The sequence below is a fragment of the Anolis sagrei genome, chromosome X, assembly GCF_037176765.1.
Source record: "Anolis sagrei isolate rAnoSag1 chromosome X, rAnoSag1.mat, whole genome shotgun sequence".
Classification (NCBI taxonomy): domain Eukaryota; kingdom Metazoa; phylum Chordata; class Lepidosauria; order Squamata; family Dactyloidae; genus Anolis; species Anolis sagrei.
In genome coordinates this window covers 109943191-109966967 of record NC_090034.1, presented here as the reverse complement: position 1 = coordinate 109966967, position 23777 = coordinate 109943191, and the positions used below count along the sequence as shown (strand labels likewise).

The following is a 23777-nucleotide window of genomic DNA, read 5'->3' as shown; positions in this document are numbered from 1 at the left end:
AGGCCCCTTCCTCATCATCTTCACCATCATCATCATATCATCATAGGCAGGAAAGGGGGGGGGGGACTTTCTATAGCCAGACCCAGAGACCCCTTCTTCATCACTATCATCTTCACCATCATCATCATCAGGAAAGGGGGGGGGATGCTTTTGCATGATTCAAACATCCCCTTCTTCTTCATCATCCTCATCAGTATCTACATTAGCAGGAAGGGAGGGGGCTCCAGCAAGAGGGAAAGGCCCTTCATCACCACCACCAGCACCCCCACCATCATCATCATCATCCTCATAGGCAGGAAAAGTGTGTGTGTGTGTGGGGGGGGGGGGGGGGGGGGTCTTTCCATAGCCAGACCCAGAGGCCCCTTCTTCTTCTTCTCCCCCCCCTCCTCCTCTTCCTCTCGGGTTTTGGGGGTGGGGGTGTGTGTGTGTGGGGGGGTCTTTCCATACCCAGAGGCCCCTTCTTCTTCCTCCCCCTCCTCCTCTTCCTCCCGGGTTTTTTTTTGGGGGGGGGGGTGCCTTCTCACCTCCTTGGTGCGTATCCTGCCCTTGACGTACTTGGCCCGGCAGGCCTCGGGCGGCAGGAGTTGGAGGGCGGCCAGGAGCCACAGCGCGCCCCACCGCACGACCCCCATCCTCCTCCTCCTCCGCCCCCGCCCGTGCGCGCACACCGGGAAGGAAGGAAGGCAGGCAGGCAGAGGCGCGCCCCCGAGACCAGAGGGAAAGGGACCAGGAAAGGAAGGAAGGAAGGAGGGAAGGAAGGAAAGAAGGAAGGAAGGAAGGAAGGAGGAGGATGCTCCCGAGCAGAGAGAGACCCAAGCGGGGGAGCCGTTGCCCCAACGCTCTCTCCTCCTCTGCATTCCGAGCACGTCGCTTCCTCCCTCCTTCCCTCCTTGCTTCCCCCTTCCTTCCTTCTCTCCTTCCCTTCTCACCTCCCTCCCTCCCTTCTTTCTTCTTCTCTTCCCTTTCCTTCTTCCTTCCCTTCCCTCCTTTTCCTTCCCTCCCTCCTTCACTCTTTCCTCTTCCTTCTCTTCCTTCCTTCCCTTTATTTCCTCTTCCTTCCTCCCTCTCCTCCTTCCCTCCTTCCTTCTCTCCTTCTTTTCCTTCCCTCCCTCCTTCACTCTTTCCTCTTCTCTTCCTTTCTTCTTCCCTCCTTCCCCTCCTTCCTTCCTTCCTCTCTTCCCTTCCCTCCTTCACTCCTTCCTCTTCTCTTCCTTCCTTCCCTCCTCCCTTCCTCAATTCCCTTTCATTCTTCCTTCCCTTCCCTCCTTGTTTTCCTTCCCTCCCTGCTTCACTCCTTCCTTCCTTCCTCTCTTCCCTTTCCTTCCTCCTTCCCTTCTCTCCTTCTTTTCCTTCCCTCCCTCCTTCCTCTTCTCTTCCCTCCACCATCTCTCCCTTTCCTTCCTCTCTTCCCTTCCCTCCTTCACTCCTTCCTCTTCCTTCCTTCCCTCCTCCCTTCCTTCCTTCCTCAATTCCCTTTCATTCTTCCTTCCCTTCCCTCCTTGTTTTCCTTCCCTCCCTGCTTCACTCCTTCCTTCCTTCCTCTCTTCCCTTTCCTTCCTCCTTCCCTTCTCTCCTTCTTTTCCTTCCCTCCCTCCTTCCTCTTCTCTTCCCTCCACCATCTCTCCCTTTCCTTCCTCTCTTCCCTTCCCTCCTTCACTCCTTCCTCTTCCTTCCTTCCCTCCTCCCTTCCTTCCTTCCTCAATTCCCTTTCATTCTTCCTTCCCTTCCCTCCTTGTTTTCCTTCCCTCCCTGCTTCACTCCTTCCTTCCTTCCTCTCTTCCCTTTCCTTCCTCCTTCCCTTCTCTCCTTCTTTTCCTTCCCTCCCTCCTTCCTCTTCTCTTCCTTCCCTCCACCATCTCTCCCTTTCCTTCCTCTCTTCCCTTCCCTCCTTCACTCCTTCCTCTTCCTTCCTTCCCTCCTCCCTTCCTTCCTTCCTCAATTCCCTTTCATTCTTCCTTCCCTTCCCTCCTTGTTTTCCTTCCCTCCCAGCTTCACTCCTTCCTTCCTTCCTTCCTTCCTTCCTTCCTCTCTTCCCTTTCCTTCCTCCTTCCCTTCTCTCCTTCTTTTCCTTCCCTCCCTCCTTCACTCTTTCCTCTTCCTTTCTTCTTCCCTCCTTCCTCTCCTTCCTTCCTTCCTCTCTTCCCTTTCCTTCTTCCTTCCCTTCCCTCCTTCTTTTCCTTCCCTCCCTCCTTCCTCTTCTCTTCCTTCCCTCCACCATCTCTCCCTTTCCTTCCTCTCTTCCCTTCCCTCCTTCACTCCTTCCTCTTCTCTTCCTTCCTTCCTTCCCTCCTCCCTCCCTCCCTCCCTTCCTTCCTTCCTCAATTCCCTTTCATTCTTCCTTCCCTTCCCTCCTTGTTTTCCTTCCCTCCCAGCTTCACTCCTTCCTTCCTTCCTTCCTCTCTTCCCTTTCCTTCCTCCTTCCCTTCTCTCCTTCTTTTCCTTCCCTCCCTCCTTCACTCTTTCCTCTTCCTTTCTTCTTCCCTCCTTCCTCTCCTTCCTTCCTTCCTCTCTTCCCTTTCCTTCTTCCTTCCCTTCCCTCCTTCTTTTCCTTGCCTCCCTCCTTCCTCTTCTCTTCCTTCCCTCCACCATCTCTCCCTTTCCTTCCTCTCTTCCCTTCCCTCCTTCACTCCTTCCTCTTCTCTTCCTTCCTTCCTTCCCTCCTCCCTCCCTCCCTCCCTTCCTTCCTTCCTCAATTCCCTTTCATTCTTCCTTCCCTTCCCTCCTTGTTTTCCTTCCCTCCCTGCTTCACTCCTTCCTTCCTTCCTTCCTTCCTTCCTTCCTTCCTCTCTTCCCTTTCCTTCCTCCTTCCCTTCTCTCCTTCCTTTCCTTCCCTCCCTCCCTCCTTCCTCTTCTCTTCCTTCCCTCCTCCATCCCTCCCTTTCCTTCCTCTCTTCCCTTCCCTCCTTCCTCTTCCTTCCTTCTCTCCTCCCTTCCTTCCTTCCTTCCTCAATTCCCTTTCATTCTTCCTTCCCTTCCCTCCTTGTTTTCCTTCCCTCCCTGCTTCACTCCTTCCTTCCTTCCTCTCTTCCCTTTCCTTCCTCCTTCCCTTCCCTCCTTCTTTTCCTTCCCTCCCTCCTTCACTCTTTCCTCTTCTCTTCTTTCCTTCCTTCCTCTCTTCCCTTTCCTTCTTCCCTTCCCTCCTTCTTGTCTTTCCCTCCCTCTATCCTCTTCCTTCTCTTTCTTCCTTCCCTCCTTCCTCTCTCCCCTTTATTTCCCCTTCCTTCTTCCCTTTGCTCCTTCTTTTCCTTCCCTCCTTCTCGCTTTCCTGTTCCTTCTCTTCCTTCCTTCTTTCCTTCCCTCCCTCCTTCCTCTCTTCCCTTCCTTCTTCCTTCTTTTTCCCCTTTCTCTCCTTTCATTATTTCCTCTCTTCCTTCCCCCTTTTCTCCTTCCTCCCTTCTTCCTTCCTCCTTTCCTTCCCCCTCCTTCCTCTTCCCTTCCTTTTTCCTTCCTTCTTTCCTCCTTTTTCTCCTTTTGTTCCTTCCTCTCTTTCTTTCCCTTTTCTCCTTCCTCCTTTCCTTTCCTTATAACCTCCCCTTCCTTCCTTCCTTCCTTCCTTCCTTCCTTCCTTCCTTCCTTCCTCCCCTCCTTCTTTCTTCCTGTCCTTCCTTCCCTCCCCCTCTCCTTCTTCTCTTCCCTTTCCTCCTTCTTTTCCTTCCCTCCCTCCTTCTCTCTTTCCTCTTCCTCCTCTTCCTTCTCTCCTTCCTCTCTTCCCTTTATTTCCCCTTCCTTCCTTTCCTCCCTTCCTTTTTCTCCTTCCTTCCTCCCTCTTTCCCTTCCTTCCTTCTTTTTCTTCCTCCCCTTTTCTCTCTCTTCACTTTCTTTCCCCTTCCTTCTTCTTTTCCTTCCTTCCTTCCCTCCTTCACTTTTCTTCTTCCCTCCCTTCCTTCTTCCTTTCTTTCCCTTTACTCCTCCCCCTTCCTTTCCCTTCCTTTCCCTTCCTTCCTTCTTTTCTTTCTTTCCTTTTTTCTTCTTCTTCCTTCTTCTCACTTCCCTTTCTTTCCCCTTCCTTCCTTCCTTCCTTCCTTCCTTCCTTCCTTCCTTCCTTCCTTCCCTCCTTCCTTCCTTCTCTCCTTTTCCTTCCTTGCCTCCTCCTTCCCTTTTCTTTATTCTAGAGTCAGAAGGGCTCCCCAAAGGCCATCCAGCTTGATCCCTATTCTGCCAAGCCATTAAAATACAATCCGATCCCTCCCGACAGACGGCCACTCAGCCTCTGCTTAATATTCTCCAGAGAAGGAAGGAGATCCCACCGTTTTCCTGCCATGGGAATCCCTTGCTTCTTCTTCAATGGGCCTCCTGGCTTTCATATCCATTCTCTTAAGAGGGATTCATAGTTCCCAGGCTTTGGATCCTTTTGGTGGAACTAGGGCTTCCCTCCATCTGCATACTTATTAATAATCCAGCTTAGAATCACATTGGCCTTTTCTGCTGCTGCATCACACTCTTGGCTCACATTCAGCCATATATCTTACTATTGTCAAGCCATGGCTATAGGACTTTATGAGACTGCCAACCACTGCTGCCTCCTCCTGAGAAAAATGTATAGTATCACGAAGGACGACCACCTCCCCCGCCTCATAGGAAACCTGCTACCAAACAGGAGCTTTTTTGTTGAGTTCCAGGGCCAGAGAAACAGATGGCAGAAACAGAAGAACGGCCTGCCTCAGGGGAGCGTGCTCGCTCCATCCATGTTCAACATCTACACAAATGACCAGCCACGGCCAGAAGGGACAGAGAGATTCATCTATGCTGATGATCGTGCCATCACCGCTCAAGCAGGGAGCTTTGAGATGGTTGAACAGAAGCTCTCCGAAGCTCTAGGTGCTCTCACTGCCTATTACAGGAGAAACCAGCTGATCCCCAACCCATCTAAAACACAGACATGTGCCTTTCATCTCAAGAACAGAGAAGCATCCTGAGCTCTGAGGATTACCTGGGAAGGAATTCCACTGGAGCATAGCAGCGCACACAAATACCTGGGAGGAGTCACTCTGGACCGCGCTCTGACCTACAAGAAGCACTGCCTGAACATCAAGCAAAAAGTAGGTGCTAGAAACAATACCATACGAAAGCTGACTGGCACAACCTGGGGATCACAACCAGACACAGTAAAGACATCTGCCCTTGCGCTGTGCTACTCTGCTGCTGAGTACGCATGCCCAGTGTGGAACACATCTCACCACGCTCAAACAGTGGATGTGGCTCTTCATGAGACATGCCGCATCATCACGGGGTGTCTGCGCCCTACACCACTGAAGAAATTACACTGCTTAGCCGGCATTGCGCCACCTGACATCCGCTGGGAAGTAGCAGCCAATAGTGAAAGGACCAAGGCAGAGACATCTCCAGCCCATCCCTTGTTTGGGTATCAGCCAGCACGTCAAGGACTTAAATCAAGACATAGTTTTCTAAGATCTACAGAGACACTCGCTGGAACACCTCAGCAAGCGAGAGTCCAAAAGTGGCAGGCTCAAACCCAGAACCTCAACCTATGGCTGATACCAGATGAGAGACTCCCCCTGGGCACACAGAGGACTGGGCGACTTGGAAGGCACTGAACAGACTGCGCTCGGGCACCACGAGATGCAGAGCCAACCTTCAGAAATGGGGCCACAAAGTGGAATCCTCAACATGCGAGTGCGGAGAAGAGCAAACCACTGACCACCTGCTGCAATGCACCCTGAGCCCTGCCACATGATGCACAAGGGAGGACCTTCTTGCAGCAACACCAGAGGCACTCCAAGGGGTCAGATACTGGTCAAAGGACATCTAATCCACTACCAAACTCACAAATTTTGTATTTTGTCTGTTTGTTTGTTTTGTCCTGTTTGAAATGTAATATAATGGTATGGTTGCTGATGACACAAATAAATAAATCCAGAGACTCGATTCCTCTGGATGCAGCTGAGAGTAATTGCATTGGCCTTTTCTGCTGCAGCATCCCACTCTTGGCTCATGTTGAGTCATATATGTATCTTACTATCGTCAAGCCATGGCTAGATGACTTTCCTCCATCCAGACACTAGACTCCTCTGGATGCAGCCAAGGATTGCATTGGCCTTTTCTGCTGCTGCATCCCCCTCCTGGCTCATGTTGAGCCATATATCTTACTATTATGAAGCCATGGCTATAACTTTCCTCCATCCAGACACTAGACTCGTCCTAATGCTGCCTGGAATCGTATTGGGCTTTTCTGCTGCAGCATCACTCTCTTTGCTCATATTGAGTCATATATGAATCTGACTGTTGTTGATGTGTGGCTAGATTACGTTCCTCCATCTGGACTCTAGGCTCCTATGGATGCAGCCTAGGATTGCATTGGCCTTTTCTGCTGCTGCATCACACTCTTGGCTCACGTTCAGCCATATATCTTACTATAGTATCAAGCCATGGCTATATGACTTCCCTCTACCTGGACACTAGGCTCCTATGGATGCAGCCTGGAATAATCACATTGGCCTTTTCCACTGCTGCACTCCACTCTTGGTTCACGTTCAGCCATATATATCTTACTATCATCAAGCTGTGGCTAGATTAATTTCCTATCACAAAATCACAAGTCGAACCCTTCCCAAGCGTCTAGGACTGTGTAATGTGTTTTCGAATGAAGCGCGTAGATCCAAGTCGGGTGGCCTTTTGCAGTTGACAGATCGTGATGTTGTCAATGTTGATTGTTTCCAAATGACATGACGGCAACAGTCTTGGACAGCAGTGGCTCCCAAAGTGACCCATTTAAGGTGGAATCGGGTGTCAAACAGGGATGATGTGTTATTGCCCCAACTCTATTCTCCATCTTCATCGCTATGAGACTTCACCTTGTTGATGGGAAGCTTCCCACCGGAGTGGAAATCATCTCTCGGATAGATGGCAAGCTATTCAACCTCAGCAGACTGAAAGCCAAAACCAAGGTCACAACAACATCTGTTATAGAACTCTAGTATGATGATGACAATGTCATCTGTGCGCATTCAGAAGAAGATCTACAAGCCACACTAAACACCTTCGCAGAAGCATACACGAAGCTCGGCCTGTCACTGAACATTGAGAAAACCAAAGTGCTCTTCCAGCAGTCACCAGACAATCCCTCTCCAATGCCAGAGATACAGCTTAATGGTGGAACATAAGAAAATATGGCCCATTGGCAGCCACCTCTCCACAAAAGTCAACATCGACACCAAAATACAACACCGCCTGAGCTCTGCGAGTGCAGCATTTTCCCGAATGAAGCAGAAAGTGTTTGAGGACCGGGACATATTCCGTAGGGATACCAAGGTGCTTGTTTATAGAGCTATTGTCCTCCCAACCCTGCTCTATGCCTGCGAAACGTGGACTGTCTACAGACGTCAACATTGAGAATGAAATACAACACCGCCTGAGCTCTGCAAGTGCAGCATTTTCCCGAATGAAGCAGAAAGTGTTTGAGGACCGGGACATCCGTAGGGATACCAAGGGGCTTGTTTATAGAGCTATTGTCCTCCCAACCCTGCTCTACGCCTGCGAAACGTGGACTGTCTACAGACGTCAACATTGAGACTGAAATAAAAAATCGCCTGAGCTCTGCGAGTACAGCATTTTCCCAAATGAAGCAGAGAGTGTTTGAGGACCGGGACATCCGTAGGGATACCAAGGGGCTTGTTGATAAAACCATTCCCCTCCCAACCCTGCTATACACCTGCGAGACGTGGACTGTCTACAGACGTAAACATTGACACTGAAATACAACACCGCCTGAGCTCTGTGAGCGCAGCATTTTCCCGAACGAAGCAGAGAGTGTTTGAGGATCGGGACATCCGTAGGGATACCAAGGGGATTGTCTATAAAGCTATTGTCCTCCCAACCCTGCTCTACGCCTGCAAAACGTGGACTGTCTACAGACGCCACATGCAACTCCTGGAACGATTCCATCAGCGCTGACTCCGGAAAATCCTGCAAATCTCTTGGGAAGACAGGCGGACAAACGTCAGTGTGCTGGAAGAAGAAGCAAAGACCACCAGCATTGAAGCGATGCTCCTCCGCCACCACCTCCGCTGGACCAGCCACGTTGTCCGGATGCCTGACCACCGTCTCCAAAGCAGTTGCTCTACTCTGAACTTAAGAACGGAAAACAGAACGTTGGTGGACAGGAAAAGCGATTGAAAGATGGCCTCAAAGCCAACCTTAAAAACTCTGGCATAGACACTGAGAACTGGGAAGCCCTGGCCCTTGAGCACTCCAGCTGGAGGTCAGCTGTGACCAGCAGTGCTGCAGAATTCGAGGAGGCACGAGTGGAGGGTGAAAGAGAGAAACGTGCCAGGAGGAAGGCGCGTCAAGCCAACCCCGACCGGGACCGCCTTCCACCTGGAAACCAATGCCCTCCTCACTGCGGAAGAAGATGCGGGTCAAGAATAGGGCTCCACAGCCACATACGGACCCACAAGGAAATCCATAATGGAAGACCATCTTACTCGTCCAACGAGGGATCGCCTAAGTAAGTAAGTTTCCAAATGCCGGCTGAGATCTTTTGGCACGGCACCCAGTGCGCCCATTATGACCATTGGGACCCCCTGGATTGGTTTATGCCTTCAGAGCCTTTGCCGTTCAATTTTGAGGTCTTGATAGCGGCTGAGTTTTTCCTGCTGTTTTTCCTCAATGCAACTGTCACCTGGAATGGCGACATCCATAATCTAGACTTTTTTCTTTTCCACAATCGTGATGCCTGGCGTGTTGTGTTCCAAAACTTTGTCAGTCTGGATTCGAAAGTCCAACAATATTATTATTATTATTATTATTATTATTATTATTATTAGCCGTCCCCGGCCACACGCTGTGTATATGTCTTGTGTGTTTGTGTATATATTTGTGTATATGTGTGTGTTTGCATATATATGTGGTTTTGCACATGTGTTGTAATGTAATTTTTGGTTTTTTTGGCTTTTTAACTCCCTTCTGCTGTTTTATTTACGAGTGATGGTCACTCATTGGCCTGAGAGGTGTCTTGTGTCCAAATTTGGTGTCAATTCGCCCAGTGGTTTTTGAGTTCTGTTAATCCCACAAACAAACATGACATTTATATATATATATATATAGATAGATAGGTTGACACCCATGGAGAAAGGAGACACTTCTCCTTCTCTTCCTCCTCCTCCTCCTCCTCCTCCTCCTCCTCCTCTTTCTTCTTCTCCTTCTCCTTCTTCTCCTCTTCTTCTTCTCTTCCTCCTCTTCTCCTCCTCCTCCTCCTCCTCCTCCTCCTCTTCTCCTCCTCCTCTTCCTCCTCCTTCTCCTCCCATTTCTTCTTCTCCTTCTCCTCCTCCTTCTCCTCCTCCTCCTTCTTCTCCGCTCCCCCTTCTCCTCTTTCTCCTCCTCCTCCTCTTCCTCCTCCTCCTCCTCCTCCTCCTCCTCCTCCTCCTCCTCCTCCTCCTCCTCCTCCTCCTCTTCTTCTCCTCCTCTTCCTCCTCCTTCTCCCATTTCTTCTTCTCCTTCTCCTTCTCCTCCTCCTTCTCCTCCTTCTTCTCCTCTCCTCCTTCTCCTCTTTCTCCTCCTCCTCCTCTTCCTCCTTCTCCTCCTCCTCCTCTTCTCCTCCTCCTCCTCCTCCTCTTCCTCCTCCTCCTCCTTCTCCTCTTCTTCTCTTCCTCCTTCTCCTCCTCCTATTTCTTCTTATTCTCCTCCTCCTCTTCTCCTCTTCCTCCTCCTCCTCCTCCTTCTCCCCTTCTCCTCCTCCTCCTCCTCCTTCTCCTCCTCACCCTTCTCCTTCTTCTCCTCTTCTTCTCTTCCTCTTCCTCCTTCTCCTCCTCCTATTTCTTCTTATTCTCCTCCTCCTCTTTCTTCTTCTCCTTCCCCTCCTCCTTCCCCTCCTCCTCCTCCTCCTCCTCCTCCTCCTCCTCCTCCTCTTTCTTCTTCTCCTTCTTCTTCTTTTCCTCCTCCTCCTCCTCCTCCTTCTTCTCCTCCTTCTTCTTCTTGAGACCCATGGAGAAAGGAGACACTTGGGCCTGACTGGGGCCTGGCCTTTCTGGGTGGGTTTTTGGAGCCGCGCCCCACGGATGCTCATGATGGAGAGAGCCCTCCATCTGCCCCACCTTCAGCGGCCACTTCTTTCTCCGATTCAGAAACAAAACTGAAGACAGAAGTTCCATTTCACTTCCTCTTTGCTTGAGTTGGTGAAGCCGAACACCCAACGCCTCGGTGCAAGGAGTGTGAAGACCCCCCGGTTCCAGGTAGGGAAACAAAGCCCATTATCCTGGATCATTATGATCAGAGTAACCGAATTTGCAAAACTGTTCTGTTCCTGTTTTGAAAATGGGATTTCCTCTTCAATTCTGCATTCTTGACCAGCTAGAGCCCAATGTGCTACCGCAGGATGTCCTGCAAAGAGTCCAGTTTTGCAATTTAATCAATTATGCTATATAGGAAATAATGACATTGATCCCCCAGGAACCCAAAATCGTAGTGCAGAACTTTGGGAGGAAGCAGCGTTTCATAAAAATCTTTTGCATTCATATGATGATCTATGGAAGACGAAGCACATGCGCTAAGTATGTTGCATGCGCATGAGTTTCCATCTTCTTTTCTCAGCATGAGTAAGACCAAGGGATTAATGCAATTCAATGGCCCTTGGGCTGCCGTGGCTCCATGCTAAGGGATGCTGGGAGTTGTAGTCCTACCAAGGGCGCATCTTCTACACCCTGGAGTTCGTAATGACCCCTTAAAAGCAGAAGCGAAATGCACACCATGAAACTTCAAGGGAGATGGACCCGGGAGGAAGTGAGAAGAGCAGCAGAGGTTCTGCTTTCCTTTTTTGGGCTCTTATTATATAATTACGATGGGCTCGTTATGCACTCCAAGGGCAATCTGCATATACATTCGTTCCAGAACAAAGCCCAGGTGTCATAGAATCCTAGCCGTTCAGCAGTGGAACTCTCTGCCCTGGAGTGTGGTGGAGGCTCCTTCTTTGGAAGCTTTGAAACAGAGGCTGGATGGCCATCTGTCAGGGGGGCTTTGAATGCATTGGGAGGGACTCCGAAAGGTCATCCAGTCCAACCCTTCTTCTTCCTGGAAGCAAGGCACCATCCGATCCCTCCCGACAGATGGCCATATCTATCTATCATAGCTACAGCTGGCTGGGCATCTGTCAGGAGAGATCAAATAGTGCCTTGCTTCCATGCAGAAGAGGGTTAAATGAGATGGGAGTCCCTTTTAGCTCTAGAATACTACCATACATCTGTCTCTCTCACACACACACATATCAGAGCTATGGCTGGCTGGCCATCAGTTGGGTGGGATCAAATGGACTGGATGCCCTTTGGGGGTCCCTTCCAACTCTACAATTCTATGATATATCCATCCATCTCTCCCAACTCTAGGAGTCTACCATACACATATCGTATCTGTCTATCATAGCTATGGCTGGCTGGCCATCTGTTGGGAGGGATCATCCCTTCCAACTCGATAAGTCTATCCTAAATACATCTCTCTCTCTCTCATACACACACATACACACACATCTGTCTGTCTCTCTATCTATCTACGGCTGGCTGGCCACCTGCTGGGAGGGATCGAATAGTGCCTTGCATCCTGGAAAAAGGGGGATTGGTCTAAATTACCTCTGGGGGTCCTTCCCAACTCTAAGAGTCTATCATACATCTATCGTATCTCTCTGTCTCTCTCTCCCTTATCTATCATAGCTGTGGTAGGCTGGCCATCTGTCAGGAGGGGACTAATATATATATATATATATATATATATATATATATATATATAAGCTATGGCTGGCTGGCCATTCATTGAGAGGGATCATTCCTTCCAACTCTCAGGGTCTATATATGTCTGTCTACCTATCATAGCATAGCTATAGCTGGATGGCCATCTGTCAGGAAGGCTTTGAGAGTGTCTATGTCTGTCTATCATAGCTATGGCTGGCTGGCCATCTGTCGGGAGGGATCATCCCCTCCAACTCTAGGAGTCTATCATCTATCTATCTCTCTATCTATCTATAACCTATCTATCTATCTATCTATCTATCATAGTTATGGCTGGATGGTCATCTGTAAGGAGGGCTTTGATGGTGCCTACATCTATCTATCTATCTATCTATCTATCTATCTATCTATCTATCTATCTATCAATCATAGTTATGGCTGGATGGTCATCTGTAAGGAGGGCTTTGATGGTGCCTACATCTATCTATCTATCTATCTATCTATCTATCTATCTATCTATACATCTATTGTATCTATCTATCTATCTATCTATCTATCTATCTATCATAGTTATGGCTGGATGGTCATCTGTTAGGAGGGCTTTGATGGTGCCTACATCTGTCTGTCTGTCTATCTATCTATCTATCTATCTATCTATCATAGTTATGGCTGGATGGTCATCTGTTAGGAGGGCTTTGATGGTGCCTACATCTGTCTGTCTGTCTATCTATCTATCGTATCTATCTATCGTATCTATCTATCTATCTATCTATCTATCTATCTATCATAGTTATGGCTGGATGGTCATCTGTTTGGAGGGCTTTGATGGTGCCTACATCTATCTATCTATCTATCTATCTATCTATCTATCTATCTATCTATCTATCTATCATAGTTATGGCTGGATGGTCATCTGTTTGGAGGGCTTTGATGGTGCCTACATCTATCTATCTATCTATCTATCTATCTATCTATCTATCTATCTATCTATCATAGTTATGGCTGGATGGTCATCTGTTAGGAGGGCTTTGATGGTGCCTACATCTATCTATCTATCTATCTATCTATCTATCTATCTATCTATACATCTATTGTATCTATCTATCTATCTATCTATCTATCTATCTATCATAGTTATGGCTGGATGGTCATCTGTTAGGAGGGCTTTGATGGTGCCTACATCTATCTATCTATCTATCGTATCTATCTATCGTATCTATCTATCTATCTATCTATCATAGTTATGGCTGGATGGTCATCTGTTTGGAGGGCTTTGATGGTGCCTACATCTATCTATCTATCTATCTATCTATCTATCTATCTATCATAGTTATGGCTGGATGGTCATCTGTTTGGAGGGCTTTGATGGTGCCTACATCTATCTATCTATCTATCTATCTATCTATCTATCTATCTATCTATCTATACATCTATTGTATCTATCTATCTATCTATCTATCTATCTATCTATCTATCATAGTTATGGCTGGATGGTCATCTGTTAGGAGGGCTTTGATGGTGCCTACATCTATCTATCTATCTATCTATCTATCTATCTATCTATCGTATCTATCTATCTATCTATCGTATCTATCTATCTATCTATCTATCTATCTATCTATCTATCATAGTTATGGCTGGATGGTCATCTGTTAGGAGGGCTTTGATGGTGCCTACATCTATCTATCTATCTATCTATCTATCTATCTATCTATCATAGTTATGGCTGGATGGTCATCTGTAAGGAGGGCTTTGATGGTGCCTACATCTATCTATCTATCTATCTATCTATCTATCTATCTATCTATCTATACATCTATTGTATCTATCTATCCATCTATCTATCTATCTATCAATCATAGTTATGGCTGGATGGTCATCTGTTAGGAGGGCTTTGATGGTGCCTACATCTGTCTGTCTGTCTGTCTATCTATCTATCTATCTATCTATCTATCTATCTATCTATCTATCATAGTTATGGCTGGATGGTCATCTGTTAGGAGGGCTTTGATGGTGCCTACATCTGTCTGTCTATCTATCTATCTATCTATCTATCTATCTATCTATCATAGTTATGGCTGGATGGTCATCTGTTTGGAGGGCTTTGATGGTGCCTACATCTATCTATCTATCTATCTATCTATCTATCTATCTATCTATCTATCTATCTATCTATACATCTATTGTATCTATCTATCTATCTATCTATCTATCTATCTATCTATCTATCAATCATAGTTATGGCTGGATGGTCATGTGTTAGGAGGGCTTTGATGGTGCCTACATCTGTCTGTCTGTCTGTCTGTCTGTCTATCTATCTATCTATCTATCTATCTATCTATCTATCTATCATAGTTATGGCTGGATGGTCATCTGTTAGGAGGGCTTTGATGGTGCCTACATCTGTCTGTCTGTCTATCTATCTATCTATCTATCTCTATCTATCTATCTATCTATCTATCTATACATCTATACATCTATTGTATCTATCTATTTATCCATCCATCCATCCATCCATTCTATCTATCATAGCTACGGCTGGCTGGCCACCTGCCGGGAGGGATCGGATGGTGCTTTGAACCCTGGAAAGTTTAATGACGCTTTCCCCAATGTGTTTTCTTCTTTCCCGCCAGGCCGGTTGAGGATGTGCCTGGTGGTGGCCCTGTGTCTGTGCGTGGTGCTGGGTGCGGGGGGCTGCCGTGCCTACGGCTTCCGCAACTGCATCCAGGACATGCTGGACCCGGGCTACTTCAAGTGCATGCAGCGCTTCCTGGCAGAGGCCTCCTCGGCCACGGCGGACCTGCCGGCCAACGCCACCGCCCTCAACGCCTCCCTCAACGCCATCCACCGCCTGCCGCCCGGGACCTTCGCCCGCCTGCCGGCCCTCAGGGAGCTCTCCCTGACCCACAACGGTCTGCAGGACGTGGCCGAGGGCGCCTTCGAGGGGCTGCCCGCCCTGCGCAGCCTCAACCTCTCCTGCAACGCCCTCCAAGGTCTCTCAGCTGGGGTCTTCCACGGCCTCCACAACCTCAGCCTCCTCCTCTTGGTGAGTCCCCACTATCACTCCCTTTGCCATATTGACTCGAATGCAATGCTCACTTTGGGGGGGGGGGGTAAATTATCCTCCCAAAATTAGGGTGCGCATTAGATTCGCATCATACAAAGGGGGGAGAAGAGGTCAAACCACTTAATTTAAGCCCATCCACGCTCCCATAACATCATGCCGAACACACCTGGACTTCAGGGTCTTCTCGTAGATTCTGTCCCATTGCCAGGGCTCTGCCTTATTCAGGTAGAGATGAACCAAACTCCCAGTTTGCTTTAAACAATTTAATTATAACAGCACTTACTTTCTGGCTGTTTTAATAGTCCAAAATAGGAGAAGAGGCATTTCCAAAAGGGTCAGAAGAATAGGAAATACAAGGTAGCAGTCATCCAAAAATGGCAAAGTACATAAAGCCAATTGAACCAGCATCCACAGCAGGCATTCAACCATGAGTCCAGAAAACAGGAGCTTGTTCAAACCATTACAGCAACCAAGACGTGAGCCAGGACAGGAAACTTGAATCATGAACTTCATAGAATCATAGAATCAAAGAGTTGTAAGAGACCTCATGGGCCATCCAGTCCAACCCCCTGCCAAGAATCAGGAATATTGCATTCAAACTTGAGAGCAGAGACAGAAAAAGCACCCTTTAGCAATGTTGTCTCATCTGAAAGGCTTGAAGTCAAACCACTTAATTTAAGCCCATCCACGCACCCATAACATCATGCCGAACACACCTGGACTTCTAGATCTTCTCACAGATTCCTTGAGAATATCTAGTTTGTCTGTTTTTTACTGTCACGTTGCCAGGGCTCTGCCTTATTCGGGTAGAGATGAATCAAACTCCCAGTTTGCTTGAAACAATTGAATTAAAACAGCACTTACTTTCTGGCTGTTTTAATAGTCCAAAATATAAAACATAGAGATTGCACTCAGACACAGAATATAAAACAAAAACAGCAAACACTCTTGCATGTTCAAGAGAACTCCGTGGTCAAAAGGTCCGGTCAAATGCCAAGAGTTCAATAAACAAAGTCCAGGGATCAAGAGTCTATACCAGGGATCCTCAAACTTCTTAAACAGAGGGCCAGGTCACAGTCTCTCAAACTGTTGGAGGGCCAGATTATAATTTGGGGGAAAAACATGAACGAAAGAGCCAAAGCCAAAGGGGAAGATGCTTCAGGAGCTGCGTCTGGAGCTTTTCTTTGAGGGACATTGCTGCACTCTAGCCCTGCAACACCTTTTCACCCATCACCACAGGTACAAAGGGGGGAGAAGAGGCATTTCCAAAAGGGTCAGAAGAATAGGAAATACAAGGTAGCAGTCATCCAAAAATGGCAAAGTACCTAAAGCCAATTGAACCGGCATCCACAGCAGGCATTCAACCATGAGTCCAGAAAACGGGAGCTTCTTCAAACCGTTACAACAACCAAGACGTGAGCCAGGACAGGAAACTTGAATCATGAACTTGAGACCAGAGACAGGAAAAGCACCCTTTAGCAATGTTGTCTCATCTGAAAGGCTTGAAGTCAAACCACTTAATTTAAGCCCATCCACGCACCTGTTGCAATCCAGAGCAGGGAACGAGGCCCTAAGATAACTCTCCACCACACTTGGCTGTGAAAAACAATCCTTTTTTATTGAAGAAAAATGGTTACAAAATAAAGGAAAAATGCAAAGTCAAAAGCCACAGCAAAATCAGCAAACATGAATTTAAATGGACAAAACAAAACCCAAAGCCTCGCTGTGAAATACTGGAACCTGTTAGCAATCCACTAACCGTACTTGATATCCTAGAAATCTCCCCAAACTATGGCCAGGGAACCGGGAGAACTGCCAAGGTCTTCATCAATTCTGAAACGATGCCTGAACTGAGGCAATCAGCCTGGCGTATTGCAATTGAAACTCAAGAATGGGTTCCGTGAACCGCCCTTCTGTTTTGAAGCCAATGTTTTTAATTCTTGAATTCGGGAGGATCGACGCAAGCTGAGTGATTTAATTCTGTCTTCCCAGATTTGGCCCCTTCTGTTGTCATTACAGTTAACAGGTGCAGAAGGGAGGGAAAGGTCAAGGTCTCCCTCTGAAACATTCTCACGAACACTGGTACTTTCATTTTCCAAACCTACAGAAGTTCCTTCCTCACTAATTTCAGGAGCATTGGCATCAAAAGGTACATTTCCACTAGCATCAGTAAATACACTTTCATTAGCATCAGGAAGAACAAACAGAGAATCAGGTTCAAGTTCAAACTCAGGCTGAACCCCAACAGCACCCATAACATCATGCCGAACACACCTGGACTTCAAGGTCTTCTCTCAGATTCTGTGAGAATATCTAGTTTGTCTGTTTTTTACCGTTACGTTGCCAGGGCTCTGCCTTATTCGGGTAGAGATGAACCAAACTCCCAGTTTGCTTGAAATAATTGAATTACAACAGCACTTACTTTCTGGCTGTTTTAATAGTCCAAAATATAAAACATAGAGATTGCACTCAACCACAGAATATAAAACAAAAACAGCAAACACTCTTGCAGGTTCAAGAGAACTCCGTAGTCAAAAGGTCCGGTCAAACGCCAAGAGTTCAATAAACAAAGTCCAGGGATCAAGAGTCTATACCTAAGATACCTAACTGACCTCCTCTCGGCCTATGAGCCCACAAGGACTTTGAGATCTTCTGGGGAGGCCCTGCTTTCGATCCCGCCTGCCTCACAGGCACGTCTGGCGGGGATGAGAGATAGGGCCTTCTCAGTGGTGGCTCCTCGGCTGTGGAACACCCTTCCCGTGGACATCAGGTTAGCTCCCTCCCTGTTGATATTCCGCAGGAAATTAAAGACCTGGCTGTTTAAGAAGGCATTTGAACAAGAAGTGCAATGGTTGATAACTTGACCATAGGAATGGAACAACGGAAATGATATCGGATTGTGGATTTGACGATGAGACGACACAGAATGGCTTTTGTAGTAATGTTGATGTTTTTGATGAGGATGTTTTTGATAATGATGAATTGTGGATTATTTTTACACTATGTCTTGTATTTTGCACCTGTTTTTCTATGTTGTACACCGCAATGAGTCGCCCCTGGGCTGAGAATTGCGGTATATAAGCAAAGTAAATAAATAAATAAATAAATATATCAGGGGTCCTCAAACTTTTTAAACAGGGGGCCAGGTCACAGTCCCTCAAACTGTTGGAGGGCCAGATTATAATTTGGAAAATTGAATGAATCCCTATGTACATTGGACATATCTTATTTGTAGTGCAAGAAACACTTTAAAACAATACAATAATTAAAATGAAGAACAATTTTAACAAATATAAACTTATTAGTATTTCAGTGGGAAGTGCAGGCCTGCTTTTGGCTGATGAGATAGAGTTGTTGATGTTGTTGCTGTGTGCTTTCAAGTCATTTCAGACTTAGGTTGATCCTGAGTAAGGGCCAGGTAAATGACCTTGAAGGGCCGTATCCGACCCCCGGGTTTTAGTTTGAGGATCCTTGGTCTATACTGTAGTCAGAAGGCAGCCCAGAGATTCAAGATTCCAGGATTTCAAAGGGCCAGGGGACAGATCAGGACACCAAAAATCCACAAACCTGGGGGGAAACCAGCAGCATCTACCACCAAGAAAATACTTTTCTCCCAAGATTGGTCCCAAGGCTAGCTCATTATATCCAGACACACCCAGCTGCAACCGACCCTAACCTCCACCCGTAATTGCTTTCACCCATGAACACTTACTTACAGATTTCTCAACCCTTTAGAACTAAGACTTACATTAACCCTTCCATCACGAATTGATAGGCCTACCACCACCAGACACCATCAACTACAGAACATGATACATGACATTTACTCCCTCCAGTCTCAGGCCTAATCTAATTTCCTGGGAAAACTCCCCATCTGCCCAAGGACTTTCACTTTCTCCTGTTGCTTGGGAACCAGCACTGGAATCCCAAACACTGGCCTCTTCTGCCTCGGCCCCATCTGCCTGCAAATCTCTCTGATCACATACAAACTCCTTATTTTGAAACCCAACATCTCCCTCATCCTCTGACAAATTCTCAGATGCTTGTTGTGCTACAACAGACATCATCTCTTATTTAATTGCATTGGCTCAATGAGGAGCTCCAGATGCTCCTGAAGCATCTTCCGCTTTGGCTTTGGCTCTGCACTCAGATCATCGTACGATGCAGATCTAATGCGCACCCTAATTTTGGGAGGGTAATTTAGCTCAAAAAAAGTGAGTATTGAATTTGAGTAATTGGGAAAGGAAAGGTGCCACAGTGGAGAAGAAAAACTTCAGGTGCATCTATGCTGGAGAATGAATGCACTTTAATAGCCTTGGTTCAATGCTATGGGGTCATGGGGGACGTAGATTGGGATCACCAAACTACAAACAACGAAACAACTATTTTACATCAGGGTCTGCTATTGGTATATGTGAAGATATACTCACAGTAAACAATACAGCTCATAGCGAGATATCATCATAGGGAGAGATCCACAAATGTCTGCCACTTATTTTTATATCCATAGGGACAACAGGAAATGATACAATCCTCGTCATGCCTGTCTTGTGGTCAAGACTCAACTGTCCCTCTCAATCCACATCTCCACTTGCTTAATCCTTCAGTGGAATGTGCTGTGACCACATGTCTGTTAGAACTGTATTTTTCACACAGTAATGCACAATGGAATTTATAGACAATGCCTTAGCAATGTTATCTCATCTGAGAGGCTTGAAGTCAAACCACTTAATTTAAGCCCATCTATTTATGCACGTACCTTGGGAAGTCTGGCTTGGCCACGGTAGTCCACGCTCTGGTTACATCCCGCCTCGACTACTGCAACGCTCTCTACGTGGGGTTGCCTTTGAAGACGGCCCGGAAGCTCCAGCTAGTCCAACGTTCGGCAGCCATGATACTAACAGGAGCGGAGCGCAGGGAGCATACAACTCCTCTGCTGCACCAGCTCCACTGGCTGCCGATCTGCTACCGGGCTCAATTCAAAGTGCTGCCATTGGCCTTTAAAGCCCTAAACGGTTCTGGCCCAACCTACCTATCCGAATGTCTCTCTGCCTATCAGCCCGCCAGGACCCTCAGATCTTCTGGGGAAGCCCTGCTCTCTATTCCGCCTGCTTCACAGGTGCGGCTGGCGGGGACGAGGGACAGGGCCTTCTCTGTGGTGGCCCCCCGGCTGTGGAACGCCCTTCCCATGGAGGTAAGATCAGCCCCCTCGCTGATGGTGTTCCGAAGAAGATTAAAAACTTGGATGTTTGAACAGGCATTTGGTTAATCAGTGCAATGAACGTGACGATTACAGGAATGGAAATATGGACGACGAACTTGGATCACAACTCTAGTTATGAGATTCACCGTGTTGTTGTTATTGTGTTAATACTGTATATTGTGTTCTTATGGTTTTAAATTGCATATCGTTGATTGTTTTTATCCCTTGTTGTAAACCGCGCTGAGTCGCCGGTTAGGCCGAGAAACTGCGGTATACAAGTAAAGTAAAGTAAATAAATAAATAAATAAATAAATCTACGCACTCATGACATCATGCCAAACACACCTGGACTTCAAGGACTAACACAGCTTTATCTACCTAACAGCCTGACCTAGTGTCATCTTTCAATTGGCTATTGAAAGCTCCTACTGTCCCTATGCTGCTTGTCCCAATCTTTCCTTTTTCCAACTTCTTAAACTTAATTTCTAATTAAAATTCTCATTCTCTACAGCACAACAACCACTTGCACACCCTCCACCCGGACACCTTTGCTCCGTTGCAGAAACTTCTGGAACTGGAGCTGCAATTTAACGACTTGGGGAGCTTTGAGGATGTCGCCGAAAGCCTTTGGATGCTGTCGAGACTGCAGCGCCTGAACCTCTGCAATAATAACCTGAACTCGCTTCGGTCGAAACGGAGCCTCCCAGCTTCCTTGACGGTGCTCTCTATTTGCAACAATTCCTTATACGGAGTGGATGGTTCTGGGCAACACTTCCTGCAGAACATCAAATGGCTGGACCTCTCTTACAACAAAATCTCAGATGTTTCTTCATTCGCCAAAGTTGTGCTCCGGAATCTCACCAGCTTGCAGCTGGCGGGGAACAACGTCAGTGTTTTCCAGGTCCTCAATGTTTCTGACATACGGACACACAGCTTCGACTATTCCGGCTTGCACCTGAACAGATATTCGCAGCTCGTCGACTTGTGCCACCTCCTTGGGAAGTCCATGCGCCCCATGTACAGCCTTCGCCTCCAGAGCAACCACATCAGGAACATGAGCCGCAACGCCTTCTCCGCCTGCCCTCCCATCCTGCTGCTGGACCTTTCCCGGAACCGGCTCAAGTCGGTGAGCTGCGTGCGCGAGATGCTGAATGCGAGCGCGCAGAGCCAGCTGAGGACCCTGGTCGTGGAGCACAACCTTCTGAACAGACTGCGCTCCTGCTCCCAAGGCGACATCCTGAAGGAGCTGCGGTTCATCTCGTTCCGTTTCAACCGCATCCTCTCTGTCGGGGGCTGGGCGTTCCGCTACGCCCCCAACTTGGACCGGCTGCACCTCAACATCAACACCGTGGCCTACCTCGACCGGCGGGCCTTGTGGGGTCTGCGGGCGCTGACCGAGCTGCGCCTGGACAACAACCTCCTGACTGACATCTACAAGGACACCTTCCGTGACCTGGGTAATCTCCAGACGCTCAACATGCGCAACAATCACGTCTCGGTGCTCTTTCCCGGCGTCCTCGCCAACCTCGGGAAGCTCCGCATCTTGGACCTGGGAGGGAACAACATCCGCCAGCTGACCAATGCTTCCTTTGAAGGGCTGCGGAACCTCTCCAACCTCTACCTGGACAGCAACCACATTGAGAGGATCAGCCATGACTTGTTCTCCCCAGTGGAAGACACGCTCCAAGTGCTGGACTTGAAGGGCAACAAGATCTACTACATTAGCATGAAGCCAGATGGGCCGCCTCCGTTTGTGAACCTGCACAAGGTCTACGACCTCAAGCTCCAGGCCCAGCAGCCCTACGGCTTGAAGATCATCCAGCCCAGGTTCTTCCAGGGCCTGACTTCCTTGCGAGACCTCTACCTCTCAGAGAACAAGCTCCTATACGTTGCACCAAATGCCTTTGATGACCTGAGGCGGCTGCGGTACCTGATGATGGCGGACAGCAGCAACGGCATGGGCGACCTCCCGCCCGGCATCTTCAAGAACCTCCACGAGCTGGTCTGGCTTGACCTGGAGAACGCCGGCATCCGCACGCTGACTCTGGATGTCTTCGGCAACCTGACCAAGCTGCGCAACCTCGTGCTGGTGAAGAACGAGCTTCGGACCATCAACAGCAGCGTGATGGAGCGGCTGGCCAGGCTGCGGTACCTCGACCTGCGCAAGTGCCCCTTGTCCTGCACCTGCGACAACGTCTGGCTCCAGGGGTGGCTCAACAACAGCCAGGTCCAGGTAGTGTACATGTACAACTATTCCTGCCACTCGGGCGAGCGCAGCTTTGTCTACAGCTTTGACACCCACGTCTGCTACGAGGACGTGGGCCTCTACCTCTTCGCCTGCACCTTTCCAGCCCTCCTGTTCCAGATGCTGCTCCCAATCCTCTACCACCGGACCTACTGGCAGCTCAAGTACCGCTTCTACGTCGTGCGGGCGTGGCTGAGCGACCGCTGGCGGCGCGGGAAGGCAGAGACCTGCCGCTTCGACGCCTTCGTCTCCTACAACTCCTGCGACGAGCGCTGGGTGCTGGAGCAGCTGGTGCCCAATCTGGAGGCCGGCGGGAACCCCGCTTTCCGGCTCTGCCTCCACCACCGAGACTTCCAGCCGGGGAAGTACATCATCGACAACATCGTGGAGAGCATCCACAACAGCCGGCACACCATCTGCGTCATCAGCCGGAGCTACCTGCGGAGCGAGTGGTGCTCCATGGAGATCCAGCTGGCCAGCTACCGGCTCTTCGACGAGCTCAAGGACGTCCTGGTGCCCGTCTTCCTGGAGGAGATCCCCGAAAGGGAGCTCTCCGCTTACTACCGCATGCGGAAGGTGATGCTTAAGAAGACCTACGTCACCTGGCCCCTGGAGACCCAGGCCCAGAAGCTGTTCTGGGCCAAGCTGAGGATGGCGCTGGCGGCAGGGACAAAGGATGAGGTGGAAGGGGAAGAAGGGATGGCGACATACTGCTTGGAGAAGAACAACAAGCCCATTCTGGAATCTGTCAACAATATGGCATCATAGCAGGGAGGTCATCGACACGGGGACCCACCATATCACACACTTAGTCAGGGACATGCTAGCAAGGTTTGCTCCCGCAGGAACAGAGTTTGCGACGGGTCTAAGATCCCATATCACACCGATTGTGCAACAATTGCATTGGCTACCAATAGAACATTGGATCTCTTACAAGATCCTGATCCTTACATTGAGAGCTCAAAATGGCCAAGGACCTTTGTATCTTAGGGACTGCCTCATTCCTTTTCTCCATCCGTGGTCACCTCAATCCACCCAGGAAAATCTCCTATACATACCGGGCCCGAGGGAGGGAGGGACACCTGGAAGCTACAAGGCGTAGTAGAGCTTTTTCGGCCTATGCTCCAATTCTGTGGAACTCATTGCCTCCACATATTAGAGCAATGTCGGAGTTGCAACCTTTTGTAAAGGCACTCAAGACTTGGCTGTTTGGTGGTGCATTTAAGTAAAGTGATCCAATCTAATTTGCCAAATAGTCACTGTTGAATGTTTTTATGTGGAATGTTTTTATATTGTGTAAATGCTATTTTAGACTGTAAGTCGCTCACAGCAACTTGGTGGAGAGTGACTAATTAAGAAATATAAGTGAAGTTTGTAACTTTGGGAGGAGACCCCATCATTCTCAATGCTTTACCCCCAAAACGGGGAATCCCAGGCTTCTGTTTGGTGGAATAATAGCACTATGCAACACGATTTTCCTCCCTGGGGTATAAATGTTATTATTTCCTACTTGGTTCTATCATAAAAACATGGGGAAAGGGTATTAAACTGCAAAAACTTTTGTTTTTGCAGGAGGGACATCCTGCAATAGCA

At 48.2% G+C, this 23777-nt stretch overlaps 2 protein-coding genes across 2 annotated transcripts in view; one reads left to right on the top strand and one right to left on the bottom strand.

Moving 5' to 3' along the window:
- LOC132780503 (transmembrane protein 145) overlaps window positions 1-643 on the bottom strand; it is a 57581-nt gene extending 56938 nt beyond the window's left edge. The window contains exon 1 of the mRNA XM_067461195.1: window positions 525-643. Coding sequence (XP_067317296.1) covers window positions 525-632 — 108 coding nt within the window. The 5' untranslated portion in view covers window positions 633-643. The remainder of the gene's footprint in view (window positions 1-524) is intronic.
- Window positions 644-14313: 13670 nt separating this feature from the next.
- LOC132780500 (toll-like receptor 13) lies at window positions 14314-22982 on the top strand. Its single transcript, XM_060784216.2, has 2 exons — window positions 14314-14715; window positions 20451-22982. Exons 1-2 carry the CDS (start codon window positions 14314-14316, stop codon window positions 22950-22952), a joined length of 2904 nt encoding a protein of 967 aa, XP_060640199.2. The 3' UTR covers window positions 22953-22982.
- Window positions 22983-23777: the final 795 nt, after the last annotated feature.

Bases quoted from the DNA above. Each gene is read 5' to 3' on its own strand.
- LOC132780500 (XM_060784216.2), top strand. From the start codon at position 14,314: ATGTGCCTGGTGGTGGCCCTGTGTCTGTGCGTGGTGCTGGGTGCGGGG. The intron at 14,716-20,450 runs GTGAGTCCCCAC...CATTCTCTACAG, and splicing joins ACCTCAGCCTCCTCCTCTTG to CACAACAACCACTTGCACAC.